Genomic DNA, 25,827 nt, shown 5'->3' with positions numbered 1-25,827 from the left:
AAAAATCGTGATTTTTCCAAGCAAGTGTAAATGGGCCTATTTTGTACATATAGGGCTCTGGGCAGTAGAGCACTGATGGCAAACCATGTATGCTAATTCTAGCAAGAAAATGGCAAAGGGGGCAATGACAAACCTTTGATATCAGCACAAAGCAACAGTTTGTGCTACTGACCCAGGCAGAATGAATAGTCCAGTGCCTCTCAAAGAGTGGGGACATCATTCACCTTTATTCAGGATGTACTGTACCCAGACAGTCTGTACTACAGTAGCTTGTTTGGGGCAAAATTGTCCAAAACAACATCACCTACATGTAGGTCCTATAGATTAAAAGATTTTTTTCCTAGAGCTTGATTTTGTAGTGCAAGGGGGAAGGAATTAAGTTCTTCATTAAAAAAAACAACCAAAACTAGAAATGTCGCTTTGGCGACTGGTATGCCTCCGCCATAATGCATGATTTTCCCAATAGGTCTAGATAGTACATGTGGACAATGTGTGATTACATTTCACAAAATTGGCAAAATATTGAAATGACAAGTTTGTCACAAATGTGTTGAATATTCACCTTCCTTGACCTAGGTTTAATTGGATGAATAGGAGAGCATGTATCTAGGGATTTAAGGACTTTAACTCGACTTTGACCCATTCATACATTTAGGCATTGAGTAATTTTCAAGGTACAGGTGTGGAGAAAAAGTGCAATTTCTGAATTGAATAGTAAATTGTTACCATTTTCATCTGGCCCTTGACCCTAAAATTCATAAGATAATCACTTTCAGGTAGAACATGCATAATATGTACTAAGTTTCAAGATAACTTGAGCCACTTCCGAGATATGGAGGAAAAAGTTAGTTCAGCACTTTCACTTGATCTTTGAGGCAAAAAAAGAAGAAAAAAAAACTTTCCAGAGAATTTCTATTAGGTTACACATGTATGCATACACCAAGTGTAAAAAAAAATAACCCTGCTGGCATTGCATGATAGGAGGGAAATAGTAAAATTTTGAAGTGTTGCACTTGACCTTTGACCCCTGACCTTTGACCCCATGAACCCTACATTCTCTAGATAATCACTTCCAGTCAGTATATGTATATACTATGTTCCATGAAGATACCTTGAACAATTTTCCAAGGTATGGAGAAAAAAAAGTTTTAATATTTTTACTTGACCTTTTGACCTTTGACCTTTGACCTCATGACCCAAACTTTCACCAGAGAATCTTGATTGGGTAATACATGTATACACTAAGTTTCAAGAAAATATCTTCAGGCATTCAATAGATATGGTGGAAATAGTGAAATTTTATGTATTTGACCCTGACCTTTTGACCTTTGACCTTTGACCTCATCACCCAAACTTTCACCAGAGAATCTTAATTGGGTAATACATGTATACACTAAGTTTCAAGAAAATATCTTCAGGCATTCAATAGATATGGTGGAAATAGTGAAATTTTATGTATTTGACCTTGACCTTTAGACCTTTGACCTTGAGCATGTGCACCCAAAAGTTGATAGGCACAACTTCACCCCCTAATACACATACATGCCAAGTTTCATTAGGATACCTCAACGGGTTTTGATAGTTACCTTGTCCACAAAATTCATTACGGACGGACGGAAGGACGGACGGACGGACGGACGGACGGACAACCCGAAAACATAATGCCTCCGGCACCACTTCATGGCGGAGGCATAAAAACAAATATTTGGTGGTCTTCTCAGGAAATTGGCAAAGCCCACCCCCCCCCCCCCCATCCACTCCAGGGTTGGAGGGACTGCATGCATGTTCCTTACATCTCTATAAAAGGGTTACTGCGACTGAATAATTATTTATTTAATTGATTGGTTTGTAAGAGAATTGTACTTGGGGTGTACAGTATTTGACTTTTCACCCGAAGATCTCTTTTGTTCAAAAGGGGCCAGGTGGGTTTTTTTTTTTTTTGTCTCTTGCTCTTTGGACTCCTGAGAAAATCAAAAAAGGGTAAGAAATTATCTTGAAAATCATAGAAACTAGATCAAATTTCCGCGATCAAATTCCCTTACCATTAACAAACATACTGTAAAACGAGGAATGTTTGCGTGCATTTTATTTTCGCGAGAGCCAAGATTCGCAAAATTAAAATGCACATGAAAGTTCTTGCCTACACTATACAAATTGAATGTTAGAGGCAACTCACAAAAATTTCATGTAGCGAAAAATGCCACTGCCTCCAATTCGCGAAAATTTCATGCCGCGAAAAAGGCCGCTGCCTCCAATTCGCGAAAATTTCATGCCGCTAAAATATCATGTTTTACAGTATGTGACAGTGTTATGAGATTTTCATTTTTGTTTGGTTTCCTCTGAGTTCTGAGATCCCAATTTGAGCACACACCAAAACACACACACACGCGCGCACACAATCTCTCCTAAGGCATTGTAATGACAGCTTACTTACTTGAATACAGATAAAAAGTTTTTTGTTGTTGTTTTTTATTCTCTTTCTTGTCATTTTTGCAATGAAGATGACATTTTGCAAATCTGAGTCAGACCTCTGTAAAAACTGAAAATCTGCAGGGTTGAGTATGGGATCTGGGTGCAATGTGAGAGTGCTTAAAGGACAAGTCCACCTTCATATACAACGTACATGTATGTGGATTGAGTGAATGCAGCAATACTAGTAGAACACATCAGTGAGAGTTTGAGGAAAATCGGACAATCCGTAGAAAAGTTATGAATTTTTGAAGTGTCTGCTCAGTCACTGCTGGATGAGAAGACTACTACAGCTGATGATGTCACATGCGTACAACAGTATAAGGAAAATATAAAGAGAATTTCCCAAAATGTTACTTTTTGAAAAAAGTGCACATTTCCTTGACTTGTCACTGACATATGTTAAGGGTAATATTATTCCCCCTGCCTTCTGAAAGAGGGAAGTCTAGCATTCTCTTATTATGTGAGAAAAGTGAAAATGTGTTGAAATGTGTTGAAATTTATGTTGACTGAGCAGAAACTTCAAAAATTCATAACTTTTTAACGGATTGTCTGAATTTCCTCAAACTCTCACTGATGTGTTCTACTAATATTGCTGCATTCACTCAATCCACATGTCTATGAAGGTGAACTTGTCCTTTAACACCACACACTCACACTGCCTGTTGCAAGGTGCTGATAAGTTGGCAGCACACTGAACCGGAAGCATGATCTTTGGAATCATCAATTTTCTGAGCTAAAATGGATCCTGCTTTTGACCAATGACAGGATATCTGGTGGATTAAATTACTTCTTTTCAGACAATGTAACATCTGTGTCTATAGAGACTTCATGTCTTCCTGCAAAAACCGGATTATCATTCACTGTGCTGTACCATAGGCCTACCTGTGATGACTCCTCCAAATGCAGAAATTTGTATTGATGCTATGGTTTACTTCTTCCCCCCCCCCCTCCCAAATGTTTACATTTCTCTTTTCTGCACTCTCCTTTACATTGACATTGAAAAAAAAAAATCTTGGACAAGACCACATCGACCAGGCTATAAACTTACGAACGGTCTACGAACACTGGTTTCATATGGCCTTCTTAAGAAGATCTTACGAAATTGTCTAAAAATCGTTTGTACGGCTTTCGTAGCAGTTCTTAAAGGTATTTGTGACCATGCCATAAAACTAATGGCGTTGTCTCAAATGTTTGCTGATGGGCAGCAACAGGGCTGCCAACACTGGAAACTAGTTGAGAGTGAGACTCCCATAGGCCAATGCTATAATTTAGGAGTCAAAATGAGTGAGATCAATAGAAATGCATGCAAATGAAATAAAGTTTTAGCGTGAGAAAGGACCAAAATGTGTGAGTCTCACGCTCAATGCGTGAGAGTTGGCAGCCCTGCAGCAAGGCACAGTTTGTGGGATTATGATACATTACAAGAGGGTGGCATTGTGCTGCCAGTCATACCGAGCAGTTAGCTCCAGTAGCAAACAACTACTAGGTGTTTCATAAAAACATTTCCCACTTTTGATCATTGAACTTTCAAAAACTATTCATCCGATAAAACTGTCATTGATATGAGTAATAGCTGAATAGTGTACAATTTTGTTGATTTGAATGTGAAAGCATAAATCAGTTTCATTAAATCTAAGATTGATTTTGAAGTAAGGTTTCAGATTTTGGTCAAATTTTAACCCTCTGTATAAAAATTGAACTTCGCACAGGAACCAATGATGTGTGTGTGCTGACAATGGCCCTGGGCCCCATTTTATCAAAAGATAAAATTAATTTTAAGTCAAGATAATCTATGATTAACCTCTCAAATCAACTCTAAGTCCATTAATCAATGATTAACTTCCAAATCAAATTCAAGTCCGTTTTATCAAGAGACCTAAAGTTGAAATCAACTTTAACTTCCTCCCAAATCAACTTCAAGTTTTCACAACCGCTCCAAATCCATGATAACTTTATAGTTGATAAAAAAAAATCAACTTTAATTACAGACAGTCAAGGTAGACTCAATTGTAAGGCAATTTACAGAAGAAAGATGAGTGTCACACTTTCCTAGTCTAGCTGGGGTCTTAACTGACACAATGTTTGTCTGTTAACTGCTCACTTTCTCTAACATTTGGTTACATTTCTTTTCATCTAGTTAGGGTCTTTTCTTTGCATGAAATTCACGATCGGCATGCATTGCTTACGCGACTGCTGCACGCAAACACCTAGACAGCAGTCCCAATCCCACCCTGCGCGCCCGGCGCCTTGGCCCACCCACCTGCCCATCAAGCCATCGCCAGCAAAGGCAAGTAACCAAGCGCTGGAACTGCGTCTGTGTGCAATGCATAATCTTGCCAAAGAATACACAAGGAAACCAGTGATTTCTGACGTGTGTAGGCCTGCATAGAGCTAGTTCGTCAATACATACTAATTGATAGTTTATAAGGCCTCTACAGAAAGTAAAGAGTTTAATTCTACAGCATCGAGTACGACAATAAGATCTTTCTAACCAATAGGCCTAAGTGACGTTACAGGCGGGTCGTTTGTACTTACCGTACACAGTAGACTAGAGCGTCTACTAGGTCTAGAATTTCGACATGTAGACTCGCAATCTATTCTTTACAAAGCCGATCCTACATGTAACGTACAAAACTTGGAACAATGCATACAAGACACGACCTTCACCTTGGACAGTCCCACTGGCACAGCAGAAAATCCTCCGTGTCAGATTATCCATGTCAATGAATGTTACCAACGTTAGATCTAAGATCCTACGTAGTGTGCAGGATCTTCACGGTACGCGCCTACGCAGAGTTTCGTTGAGCTCAAGTCAAGATGTGCTAGATCTATCGACCTACTTTCGTCAATACAATGCAAAACAACTGCATATTTTGCAGTTCTGTTGCAAACATACTTCTAATTCAGCAGCTGTAGCGCTAATCATACTGTGGCGCACTAGCAGACTACGCTTTCGTGGCTGTGGCAAACAATCATGCATTCGTGTGTTTGTTGTTTGTTTTGCTTTATGTATTGTATTGTTTTTAAGCAGACAGTACCGGAAACCAGCCTCGTCCTGTGTTTTTTGTTTTGACCAAATCAATAATTAAGTCATGGTGATCAGCTATATAATCGCCTATTAAGTCTCTTCATAAAACGGAAACTTAAAGTTGATTGAAAGTTATAGCCGACTTTAAGTTGATTAAAGTTACCGTTGATTTCACAATCAACGCTAACTTTATCTTGATAAAACAGGGCCCTGAACAATGGACATTCCTGAACCATCTGTTAACTAGGCGTCAGTCTCGTGCTCCCAGGCACATGAATGCTTACTGGTAATCAATAATTCATGTGGATTGTGGGGGGGGGGGGGGCACTGCTAGTCTGAATTCATGCACGGTAAAGGGTAAAATGCATGCACATGGAAAAAGTAAGCATATATGTTTCCATGTGCTTGCAAACACCACATTTCATTCCAGCTGGCAATCATTTTCAAATTTTACTTCACATATCACTAAATTTGGGATATAAATAAGCATAAATGATCTAAAGTTCTTCATTTTAATACAACTGTCTCCTAATAGTCTGACAAATATGTCGCTTTTTCGATAAAAAGAGATCATTTTTTGGTAAAGAGTTCAGCAGCGCTTTTCATTGGGGCAATTTGTTTCACAGTAGATTTATTTAAGGCTCCATATACACAAGTGCATACTCTAATTGATATTTTTTTTGTTGCTTCCTGTCACCATGTTTACTACAGTACAGAAGGTATTCATTGTAATTTTGTTTTTCAGAAGTAGGGAGAGCACTGTCGCGACTCAACGACAGTATCAGCAGGCCTTTGACTTTACACAGATACTGCCAGAGGCTGAATAAAGACTAGTTGTGATAGTGGAATTTCTCATGAATAAACAATGGAGCATTCAAACCCTGGCCATTGTTCAGGACCATTGACCCCTGTGCAAAGTGAAAGTTTTGTAAAGAGGGTTGAAAATAGAGCAAAATCTGGAACCTAACTGTGAAATTAATCATGGATTTCATGAAACTGATTTATGCTTTCATATTTAAACCACCTCCAACAAAATTGTACACTATTCAGCTATCACTCATATCAATGACAGTGTTATCTGATATATAGTTTTTGAATTATTAAGAATCAAAAGTGGAAAATGTTTTTTGAAACACTCGTGTGCACTTCAGTATGAGCAGTACAGTTGAATAAACTGGACTATGCATTCTTGTAAAATATATGAAAGGACAATGTCATGCTACATTTGTAAGTTTGGCCACATTAAAATTGGCCAATAAATGACCAAGGTTTGGGAATGGGGGCAAATTAGCCACCTGGCTAGATGCAGAATTTATAAAATAGCCTGGCAGTACAGGGTTAAACTATTAAAGGCATTACAATTCTCTTATTGTATAATGATAAATCCCTGCAGAATGCTCTTTTTTTTCTACTTACCTGAAGGTCAAAGAATGTGCTGTACCTCCTGTAGATCACATTTACAGATCCATCAGACCATGTGACATGAATAATGTAAACCTAGAAAGAAAATCAGGTTGGGAAAGTTAGAATAGCCAAACTGTGACATGAATAATGTAAATTCTGGAAAGAAAATCAGGTTGGGAAAGTTAGAATAGCCAAAACTGATTTACATTTTCACATAGTAATGTAAAACCAGAAATTTTTGCATGCATGAAATTTTTGTGAATTTCTTGAGCCAAGATTCGCCAAATTAAAATACATGCAAAAGCTCTTGGCAACATTATGCATTGAATGCCAGTGGCAATTCATGAAAACTTAAAATGCTGCAAAAAACGCAGTCAGCTCCAATTCATGAAAATTTCATGCCACTAATATTTCTGGTTCTGCAGTATACTGTATCTTAAATTTAAAAGTTTCAGCTTTTAAATTTATTGTCATCCCCAACCGATTAAAGTTTTCAGTATACTGTATCTTGTTTGATGTATTCTTTTATAAAATGTGACCCGCGACAACGGTTTCAGGCAAAAGTCGCAAGAGCAATTTCTTACAAAGATCTTTACCATTATTTTTGTCGATTTGGGTTTTTTGCAGAAATCGAATCTTTGATATGTTTTCTACATCTACACTAAATTTCATAGCATAAGACTACGTTTTTCCTATCAAAAATGGAATTTTAAGCACCCTATGTTGGATCGCACTCGTCAGTTTCGAGCTTCTTTCGAACGCCGCGCCAATATCCCCAGCGTTGCTATGGTGCAAGGTCTCGCATGCGATTGGCTGGTGCGTCGCACACATTTACATAATTCGGCTTTCGGAGACACCAGTTTCAGCGTTTGGGGAATGCTTTGTCCACGCATGCATGATTACATGCTCCATTGTTCTTGCTTAAGTGGTTTATACGCTGTACTGCGTGCTCTTCGTTTGGCTTTCTATCCAAACTATTCTACCGCAATGTTCGACAACGGAAGTGAAACAAATATCATTTAGCACGACATAATCGTGTGAAAAGAAAAAAACAATAGTCTACTTGTACATGTAGTAAAAATTATGACAGCAGACTGACTCAAGGGAAGGTAGATGAGAGGAAAGGAGAGGTCACATGAAACCAGTTATATTAAAATACTACACATCAAGATCGCACGAAACTAACGAGTCGTGTTTGTTTGTTTGTTTTAATATAATTAACACCAACGAACAAGGCAACATATGCACGGCTTGTAAAAGCAAAACAAACAGGAAGCGTGACCTTTGCCAGCACTGGCATTTTTCTGTCTACAAAAGGGTCGCCAATGATAAAGTCAAATCAACAACAATGAAAACGCGATTTGTAAATATGTGGATTCGCCACCCGCTCCTGTTACATGCACATGGTCATGGCGTGTGGATGCCATTGCGTAATGCGTGCGCCCATACACATGTACACCATACGTGCAATTATCGTATCCGCCATCTTGAAAGACGTAATGATAAAACAAACCCGAGCGAACCGTATTGTTTTTCGGCTCCATACGCTGAGCTCCTAGGAAGGGTGCCCGGGAAATTTGACTCTCTCAGTGAGCCAATCAGAAGGTGATGTGGTTGCTAAAGGCGGAGCTTAACATCGATTGGCACCATTGTACGGATGGGTGATTCTCACCTCGCATCGCCGCTCGGACATTGTCTTTGAGAAAGAGGTGAATCTTCAAAGCCTGTTTTCTCGCAATTTTGTCAGGCTAACAACTTAAAAAGTGCACTTTATTTCGCTTTCCATGCCCACTTATGGTGCCGAAGAATGCAAGTGTTTTATATCAATGCAAAGCTTAGGAAATGGGCAATGTAATTCAGTGAAAAAATGAATTTTCAAAATGCCCGACTTTTGCCTGAAACCGTTGTCGCCGGTCACAAATGTCACACCTACATGTACTGTACATGCCAGCTCTAAAACACTTTGTCAGAAAACAAATAGAGAATATGTAAATCCTTGTGTAAATGTATCTTTAGTATAAATAGTAACCACAATGCTTATTTTTGCCTCTACCAGTAATTTGGGGGTTTGGGGGAAAAAAATGGGGTTTCCTTTGTTCATTGTTCATTGTTCATGTTTGAGTGAGTGTGTGTGTGTGTGTGCATGCGCGCTGGATTTTTTCCCTGTTTTGCATCATCATGTCCTGTCAATGATCCCAGCTCTCCTGAACGATGAATAGAGCCATTAAACATCAGTCCAAATATCTAGCATGTGCCTAGCAACACGTTCTCCTTTTAATCTTTCTTCATGGTATGATCTTACAGTCAAACCTTCTATGTAACAGACACACCTGCCCATCAGGCAAACATATTCTTCACATTACACAAATATGCATAAAAGCTTGTTAAAATGAACTCATCTACAACCACCCTTGGGTCATATTTTGTGTGTGTGTGTGTTTGTGTGTGTGTGGAGGGGGGGGGGGGGTTGGGGTTCTGACCGGGTAATTATTTACTCATGTCCATGATTCATTTGTAAGAGAGGGAAACTACTATGCTTTAGAATCGTAATAAAAAAGTCACTTATTTTCCTACAACACCTCTTTTGAGAGGATATGAAATCATCTTTAATCCTTGAAAACTGTGACACATGGAACATCGAGCAGCATTGTACTGTTGCTAAAGACAGTGACCTTCAAAGCAAAGACCCTTTAGTGTCCAAAAAGTAATGTGTTATCCTTTTGTGGAGCCAGTAGGAATTCTTGAGGTGGAAATACATATATGTAGTTGCAACATAATATGTTCATCACATGAGAGGAATGTACAGTGTCATTACAGCAGACAGAAAGTCCTTGCCTGGCAGTACCCTTCAACTACAATGGTATCGTCAGCTGTTTTCTCTTGGGTCTGCCAACAGACAATTTTGACACTACATTGTGTGATGAAGAGATCCCGTTTGCGTCACAGACGACATCGTAGTACGACGACCTCACAGGCTGAGATGGAGCAGCTGAGGCAGCAGAATGGAGTTCATAACTACTTGCAATATTGCTGTGTGTCGTGCTTTGAGAATAACTACCATGGTATTCACAAACCCCAACAGCATGCACATGTTGATCATTAGGCCTATGCTTACAAATAGGAATACAAATGCCAAAAGCTGTTAGCACTGGATTTTTGGCAATATCTTGATCTGATTGCTGTTTCATAGTTGTTTGGAGATGCTTTTTAGTGTGTGTGTGTGTGTGTGTGTGTGTATCAAAGTAAATATTCACCCAGTTGTCCATCTTCAAGTCAACTGAAGTCTGTTGTATCAGTACAAGAGGGAAAAAATAAGCTTAAATACTGTAGTAAACCTACAGAAATATATGCATTTATAAACAAGTAATACTGTTGTTGCATTCAGTTAAAACTAAAATGAAAACATAATTAAAACTCAAGATTTGTATGAATGAAGTATCTGTCAGCCACAAGGACAAAACCATGTACCTTCAAAGATTGATTTAGTATTCAACTTGATTACAAACAAAATAGGAAAACAAAGAAAAAGGGAGGCTAGAAAGCACCAAGTTGAAAATATTATATCAGGAACATTTAACTTCTACTTCCATCTTGCACTGCATCTACCCATTACCCATCTGCACAAATTCAAGTCAGTATACATTGTATATGGTTACACTGAAGAGTGCACACTGTATCCGGGCTGTTTGGGTTTTCTTGCTCTATCTCCACAAAAATTACATTTATTATAATATCAATTATATTGTGTATCAAATGTGCATCCTACACAAAGCTTGTCCTTGGCATATACCGGTACCATCAATGACTAATCAATTGATGTCAAACATGCACCATAAAACAAATATTAGCAAGCTTACATAATGTTTGCTTGGTTCTCTCCTTTTCTCGATGTCTGTGACACACGCATTCACCACCGTTCTCTTTCCCATGCTCCCCTCTGTTGCTGTTTTGTTTTTGGTCTCTTGTTAGATGCCTGTTTTGGAGACAAATATTAAAACACAGAAACAAAATCTACAAATCATATACAGTGCATCACTCATGGCAACAAAAACATTGAGATATTAAATGTACTTACTTTGCATAAGTTTTGTGAGTTTTTCAACACTCAATCTTTCAATATTTTATACAGAATGACAGAGTATAGTATACTAGTAGGGCCTATGTTGGATTCTGGGCTCGACTCTAACTCTTCCCCCCCCCCCCCCCCCCAATGTTGGCCTGTTTGGTCACCAACATCTTTAAATTTCAAATTGTGGTGACCTGAAAAGAAAATGCAACTATGGACCAAAAATAACGAGAAAATTTAACTTTGAATTTTGAATCCTAGTCGGCTGATCAGACCACCAAAGATAACTGTTTGTGAAATCTGGTGGCCTGACATCAATTTTATTTTCAATCACTCACATGATTTTGAACCCAACTGGTTGTCAAGCATTGATGATTGTTTACTGAGTTGATCATGTTGTCGCTAAAAATAATTCACTCTTCGCGATCGATCGTGGTGTATGTTGAATGCACAATCTGAAAGTTAGCCAGCTAATAACCAGGAGCTAAAGATCAGTATGGCAGCTGAAAGAAGTTGGTTGAGAAATGTTTGTATGTGTGTGTGTGTGCCTTTGAGTTACAACATGAAAGTTGTTGAGGTCATTTATTGACACTTCCTGACAACCCATTTGGTTCAAATTCTGAGTGAGTGGAAATAGGCTATTAAGTGCTTCCTGTGATTTTAAAGCAATTTTAGGAATGCAGAATTCAAGATATCTACATGGATACATATACATATATTGCATGGTACATAATAGCGCCTGTGATACAGGCAGATAGGTCTACGCTGTTGTATCATCTTAAAAAAAAACCACACAAACAAACAAATTCAAATTCAAAAGCAGTCATATTACAATCAAAGCGACCCCCTGATTCCATAAAGTTTGAATTGTACATGGCCATGGGACTTCTTGTTTAAGTGTGTTATTTAATGCAATGAATGCAATGATACCACTATCTGTTGTTCTAGTGGATGCTTGCAAGCTAGATTTCAAAGTATATTGAATTGAATTCAGTACTCTACAGCAGCGAATGAAACTAATGAACAAAACAAACACACACACACACACACACACAAATGATTTGTTTGTTGGGCATGCACTTATTGACTACCCAGAACAAGAAGAGAGGTCGTGTAAAACACATACTTGTGAAAAGTGGCTTTGAAATCTGTTGTGTAAGTTTCTTGTGCACTCTCATGAAAGATGCCGCAAAAAAACACATCTCTAAATACTCTATTGAATACCCTAGACTTATCATCTGATCCATAACTGCAGTATTGCAGCAATTTTTACTGATGCATGAAGATTTATTTGTTGATCTGGGACATGGGAGTCTACACCTATAAGGTACTTTGTAAAAGTAGTAAAACTTAGTTAGTATGAGCAACAGCAATTTGCTCTTGAAAGTCAATGTAATACATATTGCTTTAATTTCAGGTTGTTAGACTGTGCGTGCGGCCGGCTGCGGGGAGCAACGGCACTGCATGCATTCTAAGCCACACTCTTTTTAATCTTGTCCCCATCTTAATTTTTTTACAACTTGCCACGGCCCTGGTTCCTGGCTAAACTATGAACTATTATTTAGTCAAGACGCAACGCACTTAAACCTTTAAAGGATAAGTCCACCTTCATGTATACATGTGGATTGAGTGAATGCAACAATATTAGTAGAGCACATCAGTGAAAGTTTGAGGAAAATCTGACAATCCGTTCCAAAGTTATGAATTTTTAAAGTATCTGCGCAGTCACTGCTGGATGAGAAGACTACTACAGTGTATGATGTCACATGCGTACAAAGATTATAAGGAAAATAAAAAGAGAATTTCACAAAACTTTACTTTTTGACTAAAGTGCACATTTCTTCGACTTGTTACTGACGTATCTTAAAAGGGTAATATTATTTTCCATGCCTTCTGAAAGAGAGAAGTTGAGTGTTCTTTTGTTATGAGAGAAAAGTGAAAATATGTTGAATTTTCTTTATTCTTTCTTTATAATGTTGTACACATGTGACATCACAAGCTACAGTAGTCTTCTCATCCAGCCGTGACTGAGCAGAAACTTTAAAAGTTCATAACTTTCGAATGGATTGTCCGATTTTCCTGAAACTCTCACTGATGTGTTTTACTGACATTATTGTATGGCAGTGAAGTGTGGGGGTTCGAGGACATTAATCAAATAGATATTTTTCATAGGAAATTTCTGAGAAATATTCTGGGAGTAAATAAATCAACAGCAAGCTGTATTGTTTATGGAGAAACAGGAAGGTACAAACTTTCAAGCACTGTCAACATGAGGATGGTAAATTTCTGGTGTAGATTACTCTCTGGCAAGCAAACAAAATTATCATGTATGTTATATAAATTATTGATAAAAATGCATGAAGATGTTGATAATAAGCATCGTGAATTTGTCCTTTAATAAATTATTTTAACGAGCCATTCACACCGTGGTCAGCGATTTCTGCTTTGGTAGTCCTTCCCTAATATTCTATGGAGTAAAATGTTCCTACAGTGTATAGAATCTAGCTACTTAACTCAGTACTGACTACTGAGTATGTGTTTCATGTTTAAATTATATTGTTTAAGAGCTCGAGACGATTTTATTGGGCTCATCAAGAGTGAAACTGAGAATACCAGTGGCAGTGACAGTGTCTCAGTAAGAACTTTGCGAAAAAGACAAGAGAGTTACAACTTTTAATACGGTAATCAACTTACAAGTTTGGAGAGGATCCTCTGATATTGCAGTGAGTTACCGATGGGATAATGCACCTGCGACTTCTTCCGCTGTTGTTTTTGCCGCAGTCAGTCCTGTGTCGATACCTATACCTCTTAGACGAGCAAACCTCTATTTTCCACGCATAATATACTGTATACACTTACTTCGTTCAAAACGTAACCCTATTTCCGGGTTTACATCAAGAAAACATACAGAGGGACAAGGTGGAGGCGGCGCCTGCACGCACGTGTGTGTGCATGACGACGCGCGGAAAGAAATGGGTGCTCGTGTGTGATACAAGCAGCGTGCTTGCACGGTACGATGCGACGTATCGCGCGCTTCTCTCTCTCTGTCATGCATACAACACGGCAACACTTGAGGCCTAGTACAGCATGCAGTGCATTCCTAGCACTCTCTCTGTCGAAGCTGCCGAAGCTCCCGCCCGCGGTCAAGCTCAAGGGTTAATACCTCCTTGTGTGACGAGGGCAGCAGGGGTACAGCGGTGTTCGACCTGGCCTTGGCTTGGTTCACCTTGTATTGGTTGCTGTTGCTTTGGTGGTGTCTGACCTGTACTTGCTGAATTGTGTTACTTCTTCAGATTTCAGTGACTTGGGCCCTGAAAAGGGTGAGCAGATATTTTAATTGTAATTAAATAACCATGGCCAGGCATTGTTTTCTATGCCTAGGCTAAATTGATCCTGATCGTCGAGCAAAGCCAAAGGCTAATTTATTATTTAGGCCCTGATTAATTTTAAAATACAAAACTAAAACAAAAGGAAGAATTCACATTTTGTCCTTTCTGTTTATTGTCAATATTGTAGACATTTTGCTACTAAGAAAATAGAGGTCTAAATTTATATCTAACGTTAGCAATTGGTTAGTACAATTTATTGGTATTGTAATTTTGAATAAATTCAGGTGAACTAGTTTATAAATTACCAGCCTGGACAACGTAGACTCTAGGTTTTCTGTAACAGAACCGGTACAGCACTGGTGTTTGTGTAGAACATATAGTACTATTAGTAGCCCAGATAGACTTGCAAAACTGGTGTTCTAATTAAAGCCAAGGATTTAGCTCGAGAATGTTATACCTAAATAAAAATTTTACCACTAGGGCCTACATTTTAGAACTTGTGTTTCTCCCCCTTAAAGCAGGTGGATCGACAGCGAACACTTACTACAGTTGTACCTCCATTATTGAGCTCATATAATTGGCAATGCACAACTCATTTTTCATACAGGTGTACAGTACATATCAATACTATAGCTCAGCATGTCTTGGACCCCATTTACAGTGAGTGAAAGGGCTGGGCTCGGCCGCGGCCGAGCCTGACCTTCTTTTCACTGTGAACGCACGAAATGCCAAATGCGGTACGGTACCAAAATCGGCCGTGCATTTGGCCAAGCTCTGGAGGTAGTCTCGGCCGCGGCCTTTTCTCACTGTGAATGCAAACTGGGCCAAATGCGGTACCAAATTGCAACTGACGGCCTCCCAATAATAGTGGTTGTTTACAAGCAGAGCACTGCGCCACTACGACAAAATATTTAAAGGTTTGAAGTAAAAGCCTGGGCCGAGCCCGGCACTGTAAACAAACAGAATTACGGCGCCAAGTACAGCAGTTGAGGCCAGGCTCGGCCCGGCCCTGAACTGTAAACGGGGTCTTGGACTCATTTACAGCTCTCCTCTGTAAGACAAAGGAGGGGATTCTATGAAGCCAGATGGGACAGTGTAGTCTCCGCGGAGCATCCCCATCGACAAGATACAGACCGATCTTTCGGTCAAGCACTAAAGTAGCAATATCATATGCTCCAAATACCGGCACTTACAATACTATGTTCCATCTAACCGCACCGGCGACTCCATCACTTTCACTGGTTACAGCGCCCTGGGGTTAGTTTACTTCCTGAACAGAAAAGGATCATGGCTAATATACTTTTATTTTATGGGCCTCAAGGTCTAAATGAATGACAGAATAGTTTGATATGTCAGCATTAGCCAATTACATGTACTTCCATAATAAAGATCCATAAAGAAGGGCAATCTCTTGAAATATGCTCATATGATATTATCCCCCACCCCCTCGGCCCTCTTATCTGGCAATGATATGATACTTTAATTAGTGGTAAGTTAGACTTCATCTGCCAACATACAAATTGTATACCTCATTCTATTTAGTGAGCTCTCTCTGTGATACAGTGTATCAGCTTCTTAGTAAAATTTCTTTTAATGATATCATTGACTCATTGCACTTATTAATAATAGGCATGCATTTCATTTCTTAGAGTGATAGTTGGTGAAATGAATGTCTTAAAGCAGGTGACACAAACACTGCTCTCTATTATAGTATTAAAGTGAATTCTGAGTGCACTCTGTAAAATAAATACTTCTGACAATAATTACCTTCTCTTCCATACAGACAGTTGTCCAGGCATGAATGACCGTGAGAAGATGTGCCTGTGCTCGATTCAGAGTGCCATCATGCGTGATGTTTGCGTCAGAGATGTGCAGGATTACCTGTTTGAGATGGAGGTCCTTACTCTGGATGATCTAATCTCCTTGGATGTTGAGAAGAATCCAAAGGTATGGTTTGCTTTCTATCATTGCTTTCATTGTGTCCTCATTTTGTATTTCATATTTTCATGGAAAGTAAACTTGTTCCAAGTATGGCATGAGTGCACAGGTAAAGACAAAAATATTTATATGTGACCCGTGACAACGGTTTCAGGCAAAAGTTGCAAACGCAAATTCCCTCCTAAGCGGGGTTCAAAGATTTTGACCATTTTTTTTTTGTTGATTTTGGTTTATTGCAGAAATCGAATCTTTGATATGTTTTCTGCATCTACACTAAATTTCATATCATAAGACTAAGTTTTTCCTATCGAAAATGGAATTTTAAACACCCTATGTTGGATCGCAGTCGTCAGTTTCGAGCTTGCCCAGTGTTGCTACGGCGCAGGGTCTCGCATGCGATTGGCTGGTGCGTCGCACGCATTTACTGGGTACATAGTTCGGCTTTCGGAGACACGTCTCGAGCGTTTCAGAAATGTTTTGTCCACGCGTGCATATATGCTCCATTGTTCTTGCTACAATAGATACACTCGCTCTGTAGTGTATACTGTTAGTTTGCCTTTCTAACCACGCTTCACTACCGCAATGTTCGACAACGGAAGTGAAACAAAAAGTGAATGGCAGCGCTAACTTTCAACGTGAAAACAGATTCATGGGGAGCATGGTTTGATCACATCAGAGTCGCAAATCACCACACAAATCATGCAACATGCGATCGCAAACTCATCTGTCAATTGCTGCAATATGACATACAGTGTAATTGTGTAAAAAGAAAACTTACAATATTCTCGAAACTGTCAACTCGTAGTAAATATCATGGCAGCAGGTTGACTCAAATGACATTAGATGAAAGGAAAGGAGCGGTCATACATGACCAATGTTCAAATTCTACACGTCAAGATTTCAAAATTCCTGACTTTTGCCTGAAACCGTTGTCGCCGGTCACATAATGCACTCCTCACAGAACTTTTCAGGTGGAGGTACCTCCATTGATTCTTCGGGCAGGGACTAAAATCTCTCCAGCTTGAATACGGTAGTGAGGGAAAGATGAGTTTAGCTGGACAAGGTGTATGTATACTCATTACATGCCATGTGTTTTTATAACCTCTGCCAAGGAAGGAGGAGGTTAAGTGATCATCGGCATTGGTTTGTCTGTTTGCAAAATAACTCAAAAAGTTGTGAACGGATTTGAATAAAATTTGCAGGAAAAGTTGGCAATGACACAAGGAACAGATGATTTGATTTAGGAAGTGATGGATTTTGAAGTTTTTTAATCTTTTTGCAGATAGGGTCAATGAACTTGGGAGTTCAAGCTGCTCATAGGCCCTATTGAGATTATGCTCTAAGCGTGTGCTGTGTTCGGGCGAGGCGCTGCGTAGCTGGAAGCAAATGTCGTAAGCAAAAGGCTTCCATATTGGGAAATTGGGCGATTTTCAGCATGCATGTATAATAATGGGTGGAAATGAGCTGCTTGGCGGAGGTCTGCGCTCTACGGGTGCTCTTCTAGTTTGTTTGTTTGTTATTTGTAGAGTAGTAATCATTCGACTATACGTATATATGCTTAAGGTATATATCAGACAGAGGACCGCACTTTACAGGAAAGACAGGAAAGTGCATTGTCAAAAACATCATTCACCTAAACCATAAAGGAAACAACGTTCTTTTAATTCACTACAGGCTGAAATTGATGTGAGAAATGTATGACATTCTGAAGCACCCATGGACCTCATACATGCACCAGCTAGGTTCCTATTGGCAATGTATTAAAATAAGACAATGTACTGTGTATGAGAACAGGGGCTAGGCTAGGAATAAATGGTGTTCAGCAAGTTGTATAAGAAAACATGAAAAACAACAACTAGAAAACACCACTTTTTAAGTGATTTTTTGATTCATTGATAAATGAATATGGTAAGCCTCTTGTACACATGTATAGTGAGGTGTAAATGTACACATACAATGTTTGACTCACACTGGTTTCCTTCGCAGAAACAGACAGAGATGTTGTTGTCATGGCTACAAGATAGACCTGCATCCTTCCATCATTTCCGTGACTCTCTGAGAACCAAACACCCATACATAGTTCAGGAAATGGACAATTTTCAGGCTGCCAATCATGGTAAGCATTTTCCTCATTGCATAACAATCCCAAAGTGCACATGCCATCAATCACAATCTTGTGATAATGTATGTTATAAAGCATGGTCTTATTCATCCAGAGTACCCGGTAGTGTCTTCAGTGTTGCCATTGCTCTACCAGAAGGTGTTGTCATTCTTCTTACTGTGGAACATTGTCGGATACTCCTGTATACACCTGAGTCAAGAGGGACATTGTGGATGAAACATCTTCTCCAAGGCTAATTTCATAAGGCAGAATTCAAACTCTGGACCATCCAAGATGCTATAAAGTATAAAATAAATTAGATGGAGTCAAAAGGGGCCTGAGCTTTCGATCCTAGCAAAATCTTTGTCAGAGGCAAAGTGCCAAACAGGCAGGGAAAGCAATCATATTTAAGGACTACACAAAACAAGAACAGTCAGGGGAGTGCGAGGGACAAAGAACAAAGAAAACAAAAGGGAAGGGTTGGAGGTCATGGGCAAGGAGCCCAATAGGTAAAGGGAGGGGGATTAATGCAGCAGGGTGGACAGACAAAAGGCAGAGGAGGGTCAGTGATGATCCCAAGGACCATGGGGGCAAACTGTTAAGGATGAATAGGGAGGCAACGTCAAACAAGATAGGAACAACAGAGGGATGAAGAAAGGAAAAGAGTGAAAAAAAGCAACCACAAGAGTAGGGGGGGGGGGTGGGCTGAGCAAGCAGCGAGCCCTAACCTGGTGTACAAAGAGGAGGCAACAAAATGGAAGTAAGAGTCAGCCAACAAATGCAAGTTATCAAACATATCAAAGTGTATATGAAATAATAATAATTAGAAAAATAATAATAACAACAATAATAATAAAGATGATATTGATAAAAGTAACAGTAAAGGTAGTGATAATTTGATATTAATAAAAAGGGTCCCGAAAAAATTAAAAAACCAAAGGGAAAGAGATATATATATATATATGTATATATATATATATATATGCATGATTATGTGACCCGCTACAACAAAAGGATCCTAAAGTTGCTGACGGCTGAGCCGAAAAAATTGAGTTTGAAGTTACATCATCAAAATTGGTCAAAACAACCGGATTTCTATTTTTAGCATAATTTTGTTTTGTTTTGTGTTTTGTCTATCATCTGCCGAAATTTTGAAGCTAAATGATCAAAGGAAAGGCAAGAAATCTGCGTTTTTCTGGGCCATGATTTTCTGACTTTCAGTGTAACAGAAACATGTCCAAAGATTTGGATTTAGCGCCTCAGCTAAACTCTACCCCTAGTAACAAGGGAGTGATCTATCGTGGAGGTCGCTAGGAGCATGCCTTCTATTGTCATGCGGTGAAAACTGTCTCGCCTCCCCTTCATCATGATAGCGTCGGAAGGAAAACTTTGAAGGCGTTTTTCTCGAAACTGTGATTTCCTCAACCATTTGACATGCGCTAATAAGATCATCAATATCTCCGCAACTGAGTACTTTTATGAGTTGTGCTATATATGAAATTAATGAAGAGTAAGGGAATAATATCATGCCATTTTCAGAAAATTGTCCACCCCGACTTTCGGATTCTTTCATTGTAGCGGGTCACATATATGTAGATATGCATGCATGTCAAATGAATAAGATGATGAAAATGTTAATTGAGACTTATAGTGACAGATAATGATGACACCTGTAATCATAGTAATGGGAGCAGTGACAACAACAACAACAAATGCTTATATGATGATGATGGTGATGGTGATAATAATTCTGGTAGTAGTAACAATGATAACATTTGATAAAACACATAGAATCAATATTCTATTTCTGTTGTCATTATTATTATCAGTATCATTACATTATAATAATACTACAACTGCTCATATTACTCTATTGCTACTATTGCTACTAATTGCTACTAATTGCTACTACGATATTTTCATTTTTACTTTATAATTACATGTACTTTATGCTAACTTTGAATTGCTCAGCAATCCCTGTTGTGCCGTAGGGTCTGTGCATAACTCTCCAATTTAGTAATTGTGTCTTGTACATGATTACAAGAACAAAGAGACAAGTGAATGCTGGATTCCACTGTGGATTTTGCCTTATATGGTGTCAATTTTTTTTTCTCTCGTTTTTTGACAGGAAATGATATTGCTCCATCGGGCAGCAGTCATCAAATGAATGGTTTCACCAGGAGTTATGAAATCACCGGAGATGGGAATTTCTGTGTGGCAGACTCGGTCAACACCAGGGTCTACATGAAGAGGCCAAATGCATCACAACCAGGACCAAGTCCAGGACCTAGCTGATGATCTCTGCCATCTCTTTTTCTTCTGTACATTGTGTTATAATAACAGCTCCAATTAATATTTGAGTCAAGAGCACTGTACACCCATGCAAGGTGATGCTGCCAGCTATGCCAAAGATTATCGTTAGATTATCGTTTGTCATTATGGTTTATTTAAGGACTGTGATTATGTTTATTATGCATTTGAGAAGTGATTTAGCCAATACCATCCTCACCTACAGCCAGCATACTAGATTCTTACAATATAACAGCAATAAATAATGTCAAGGGTAGATGTATATTTTCTTTTAAAAATCAAGATTTAGTGAAGATATGTGTCAGCTGCAGACTTGTGGTGCTGTGATATCATCGCCTCATCTTAATCATCTTAGTTTGGAGAGGTAATATTTGGTTGCTTCTTCTATCACTGGTTTATGACAACCAAAACAGAAAGAAAAACTTCTAGAATTCTTTGAATCTCCCAGTGTGTATGAAATCTCTGCCATTCCATTTGTTTGATTTTTTTTTTGTCCTACCTGCTGGGTGTGTGTGTGTGTGGAGGGGGGGCACATATTGTTATGGTCTCCCTGTTGAATTTTTGTTGGTGCTTCCGGTTCCTAATACTTTGATACTTCAAAACAAGGGGAATGGAGGGGAATGGCCATGATACCCCCATTCTCCTTCCTTTCACTCAAATGAGCAATTTCCACTTCAGTTAAATGGATGCAAGCCAATGTGAACCTGGCAATACGTACATGTACTATGAGCACTGTATATTCTACAAAGTTGGCTTTAGTACCAGTTTAAACTAGACTTGGAATTTGTCAACACTGACAAATTAGGTGATCCGATATATTTCGGAAGTAAATGTTATGACCTTTGACCCTAATTTACCTAGAAAATACAGTGTCTGATGAAGTAGTTGTTATTTTATGAAAAGATGTACTTGAAATGGACTAAACATGTGCAAAATATGGGGGTTAAAGGGCGTGTTTTTCTTGAGCTATTGCAAAGAAAGTCACCGAAAGAAAGACATATCTCCCGACATTGAAGCTAAGTGTCAATTTCAACCAGGTCTTTGGACGTAATCGCGACTTCCAATAAGAATTTTGATCACATGAACGATAGCCCAAAGTTTCATCTACAACATATTCAACTCTGGGAGAAATTCACGGAAGGAAAAATTGGCTAGTGCTCGATAAAACAGTCATGTCATTTTTCATTTCCAGAAAAAATGTACAGTGCTCCCATAGAGATAATACCTCATTTGCACAGCCAAAATGGCGTCCGACCAAAGCGTCGTTATTTTACAAATGATCCATCTATCGAGGTCCATGTGTGTGCCAAATATGACGTTGATACCATATACACTAATGAGATTACAGAATGAAGTACATTTGACCTTTGACCCCACTTTACACTGCCAAGATGGCATCTGAGCAAAAAGTTGTTATTTTGTGAAATGATTCTTGCAACATGTTCCTTACTTGTGCAAAATGTGGGAAAGATAGGACGTGTATTTACCAAGATACAGGATGAAACACTTTTGACCTTTGACCCTAATTTACCTACCCAAGATGGTGTCGGAGGAAGTAGTTGTTATTTTGTGAAATGATGTTCATGACACGAACTAAACATGTGCAAAATATGGGATTGATAGCCATGATTGTTGTTGTTGATCTATTGCATAGAAAGTAGAAGAAAGAAAGAAAAATAAAGAAAAAATTAAGTTATTTCATAGAAATTTGAAGGAGAAGCATAAAAAAATCAGAAAAAGATAAAGTTAGGAAGGGAGAATAAGACTAACTAAAGAAAAAGAAGAAAAAAAGTGTTAAAAAAAAAAAAATATTGGCAGTGGTGAGCCTCGAACCGGGGACTTTCGGATTACGAGTCGGATGCGCTATGCATTTGACCTATTTCATCCTCCATAGGCCCTGTGTATTAAGCAAAATGACGCTGATTCAAAGCCAAGTGCCATTTTCAACCAAGTTTTTTGACGTGATGCCGACGTATGAAAAAAATGGAGGGCACACTTACGATAGCCCAAAGTCTCAGCTACAACATATTAAAATTTGGGAGAAATTCACCGAAGCATAAGTGAGCTAGTGCTTGAAAAAGATAGTCATGTCAATTTTCATTTCCAGAAAAACTGCACTCCCATAGAGATAACACGTAAACTGGTCAAATTTGACAAGATTACTTTCAATCCATTTTTACGAGGTGATGCCGTCATCCAATCAAAATCTTGTTATACACTTTTGAAAGAGCATTTAATAAGCTACAACATACTGAAATATGGTTGAAAATTGGCAAAGGATAAGTGAGATACGCTCGAGTGAACTTGAAATTTGATGATGTCATTTTGAAAATTTGTTTTTTATTTTATCAATTAAGAAATTTGATATCTTTTAATCATTTTTCCAGCATTGCCAACCCATGAAATGACATGTACAACTCATCAGCTTTCAGAATATGTAAAGAAAATGGGGGGTCACCGTCCATCCTGACGAGTAAAATCGGATTTAAAATTGGCGGTTTTTTGGCATAGTTGCACTGTATATCGCCATTGACACGCGCGCAGAATTTCAACTTTGACGGGCCCGTATGACGTCATATTGAGTCGGATTGACTTGAAACTTGGTAGAAATATTCCTTGACATTTCAGACATCCAATCCGTGTGAAAAAACGGGAAATTTCTATTGCATATGAGCTGTGCGTGCGTATATGTGCGCGCGTATACGCGTCCGTCCAATTTTTTCAATTTTTCAAAAAATGCTCTAAATGGTCTGAAACATGTGCAAAAAAAAATTTAAGCTCGATTGGAGTATGTAAATATTTCAACGCGCCTCTTAAGGGTAGATATGAATTTTGAGAATATGAGTAGAATCCGCTGCTTGACTTGAAATATATGTGACATAAATTTCATTGAAAAATTCCATTCCATTAATGAGGATATGAATGAGAATGTGTTTTCATATAATGATGTCATAGTGACGTCACGGTCGACTGATCACTATGATTTTCTTAGATGTGTCGTCTTTGGGACATGATACATATATGGTATAATTTTGAAATTGATAGGAAGAGGACTTTCTGAGCTAACCGCTGCACAACTTTTGAGGAGAAATAAGAAGAAAAAGAAGAAAGAATCCGTACAGATACAGAAGGTGATCCGAGAGGATACTCGGATCACCTAATAAATGGTACCTGACGTACACCTCAACCTTTCATTTGGCCCTGATGTTCTCACCTGTGAAACCTACAGACACTTTGTCAGTTCTTTTTTTCCAAGCCTATTGTGACAATTTCTCTGTGTAGAACATCATAGGAGCCATTGTTCCCCATGACGCTGTATATACCTCCATATCTACCATACTGTTTTCAATTTCAACTGGAGCTACTGTCTGCAGGCTGTATATTTTGTCACTCTCACACCTTATTGTACTGTAAAATGAAACTTATCAATCACATCAGTGTTTTCATCAGAGTTGGTATCTGAATCAAATATAATGTTTGATCCTGCGTGCTTTGTTTCATCAACTTTACGGACATCCATTGATTTACTAGTACCATATTTTTGCGTACTGTCTTTGCCCTTTTTTTGGACAATTTTTATATATTTATGAATCTTTCACACTGCAACATGTATGCTCAATATATCCGCTCTTCATACAGAGTCTGCATTCAGTCATTTTGTTTAGAAACACACATCTGGGCTATGATGATTCCCGCAGTGAAAAATGGCATTTGTTGCAGTCTCTTTTGCTACACTATTTTACCTTCTTGTGCTTGCCATACACAGAATGAATGGACACATTCTTAGGTCCAGGCTCAGGTCCTGATCCTCCCTGTGTGTGTGTGTGTTTTTTTTTTTTACTGCCTCTTATAGCTCTGGCTTCCCCTGCAGCCACTTCACGCCATGTCTCAGTGTAACGATAGCAGCTGCGGGGGAAGGCTTGTCACCGAATGTAACAGTTGTCAATTCGTAAACCTGTATAGGTTGTTCGGGACTTCCGGAAGACATAGCGGTGGGACTTCCGGAAGACATAGCGGTGGAATCTTGCGTCCTCAGATCTGATCTTCACTGCCTGGAACATTTTCCTAATGTCCACAATGATGCCCACTTCATTCTCCCTGAAGCGAAAAGCAACATTGAAGAGGTCGGACAGCTTGAAATGCCATTGTAGGTTCATCACTTCCTTTCTCCAAGAGTTTTGATGGTGTCAACTCATTTTTCATTCTGCTAATAAGCTGGTCTCTGAAATTTTTATCCAGTTTGTCCAATCAATAAATGATGCTTCAGCTCCAAAACAGTAAGAAATTGATTCACTTTCGCCGTGATTGTAGCAAATAAATTTTCTCCTTTCTGCCACCATCACTGTCCTTTTCTTGAAACACTTTCTAAGCACTGTTTTTAACTTGCTATACTTCTATCGCTGGGTTTAGTCGATGACACTAAGGTCTTTACAATTCCGTAGGGTCTTCCTGCAGTTCTTCGCAAGGAACCCAGTAGCCTGTCTTGGTGGGCACACTCCTTTGGCGAGGTGCTGTGGTTGTCGACTGGCAGAAACATGATGTTATGAGGTTTCGATGCACTGTCCTCTCCTTCTTTGTGTTCTGGCATTGCAGAGTGTATATTGGGAGTTCAGGATGCCTGGACATGATTACGTATGGCTTAGACTCCCAGCTGTCAGAGTTATCCTGTAGTCTTGTTGAGAACTAAAACTCTATCACCCGGAAGGAGGGGGAAGAGTTTCGTCCTTTTTGTCGAGCCCACCGGAGGTGCAGGGAGACTAAGGGATCGCGTGCGGCGTCTGTCCGTCCGTCGTCCGTCCATAATGCTACAAAAGCTTGAATAACTCTCTACTGAGGACTTTAATTTCACTCAGACTTGGAGGGAAGAGTGGTAATACAAAGTTACACATTTTACCAAACATGAAGGTCATCTCAAGGTCAAAGGTCACGGGCAGGTCAATGAACTCAAGGGCCCAATGTTAAGTTTTTACGGCTCGTTTTGATTATGGCTCATAACTTTTTGATGTATATGCCCGTTTGTTACCAAACTTGGATGGTAGATGTCCCTTGGGGAGTTGAAGGTCACCACATGGTCAAAGGTCACAGACAGGGGTTAACGAACTTTTAGGGCCCAATGTTATGTTTTTACAGCACGTTTCGATTATGGCTCATAACTTTTGATGTATATGTCCATTTATTA

At 39.0% G+C, this 25,827-nt stretch overlaps 2 protein-coding genes across 2 annotated transcripts in view; one reads left to right on the top strand and one right to left on the bottom strand.

Annotated features, from left to right (window-relative positions):
• The window catches only part of LOC140241645 (SH3 and PX domain-containing protein 2A-like), an 89,898-nt gene extending 76,129 nt beyond the window's left edge, over window positions 1-13,769 (bottom strand). Inside the window, exons 1-3 of the mRNA XM_072321386.1 lie at window positions 13,665-13,769; window positions 10,762-10,877; window positions 6,917-6,997 (exon numbers count right to left, since the gene is read on the bottom strand). Coding sequence (XP_072177487.1) covers window positions 6,917-6,997; window positions 10,762-10,833 — 153 coding nt within the window. The 5' untranslated portion in view covers window positions 10,834-10,877; window positions 13,665-13,769. The remainder of the gene's footprint in view (window positions 1-6,916; window positions 6,998-10,761; window positions 10,878-13,664) is intronic.
• A 2,318-nt stretch (window positions 13,770-16,087) lies between these two features.
• Window positions 16,088-23,396, top strand: LOC140241729 (uncharacterized). Its single transcript, XM_072321477.1, has 3 exons — window positions 16,088-16,246; window positions 18,224-18,353; window positions 20,467-23,396. Exons 1-3 carry the CDS (start codon window positions 16,097-16,099, stop codon window positions 20,631-20,633), a joined length of 447 nt encoding a protein of 148 aa, XP_072177578.1. The 5' UTR covers window positions 16,088-16,096; the 3' UTR covers window positions 20,634-23,396.
• Window positions 23,397-25,827: the final 2,431 nt, after the last annotated feature.

Source organism: Diadema setosum, chromosome 18, assembly GCF_964275005.1.
Source record: "Diadema setosum chromosome 18, eeDiaSeto1, whole genome shotgun sequence".
Classification (NCBI taxonomy): domain Eukaryota; kingdom Metazoa; phylum Echinodermata; class Echinoidea; order Diadematoida; family Diadematidae; genus Diadema; species Diadema setosum.
Note: the sequence above shows the minus strand (reverse complement) of the source record. Positions and strands in the feature narration are given on the sequence as shown.

What these genes read in the sequence shown, in the direction of transcription:
- LOC140241729 (XM_072321477.1), top strand. Translation starts at nt 16,097, where the DNA reads ATGAATGACCGTGAGAAGATGTGCCTGTGCTCGATTCAGAGTGCCATC. An exon ending in ATGTTGAGAAGAATCCAAAG is followed by an intron (nt 16,247 to 18,223) that starts GTATGGTTTGCT and finishes TTTCCTTCGCAG; the next exon opens with AAACAGACAGAGATGTTGTT. An exon ending in TTTTCAGGCTGCCAATCATG is followed by an intron (nt 18,354 to 20,466) that starts GTAAGCATTTTC and finishes GTTTTTTGACAG; the next exon opens with GAAATGATATTGCTCCATCG.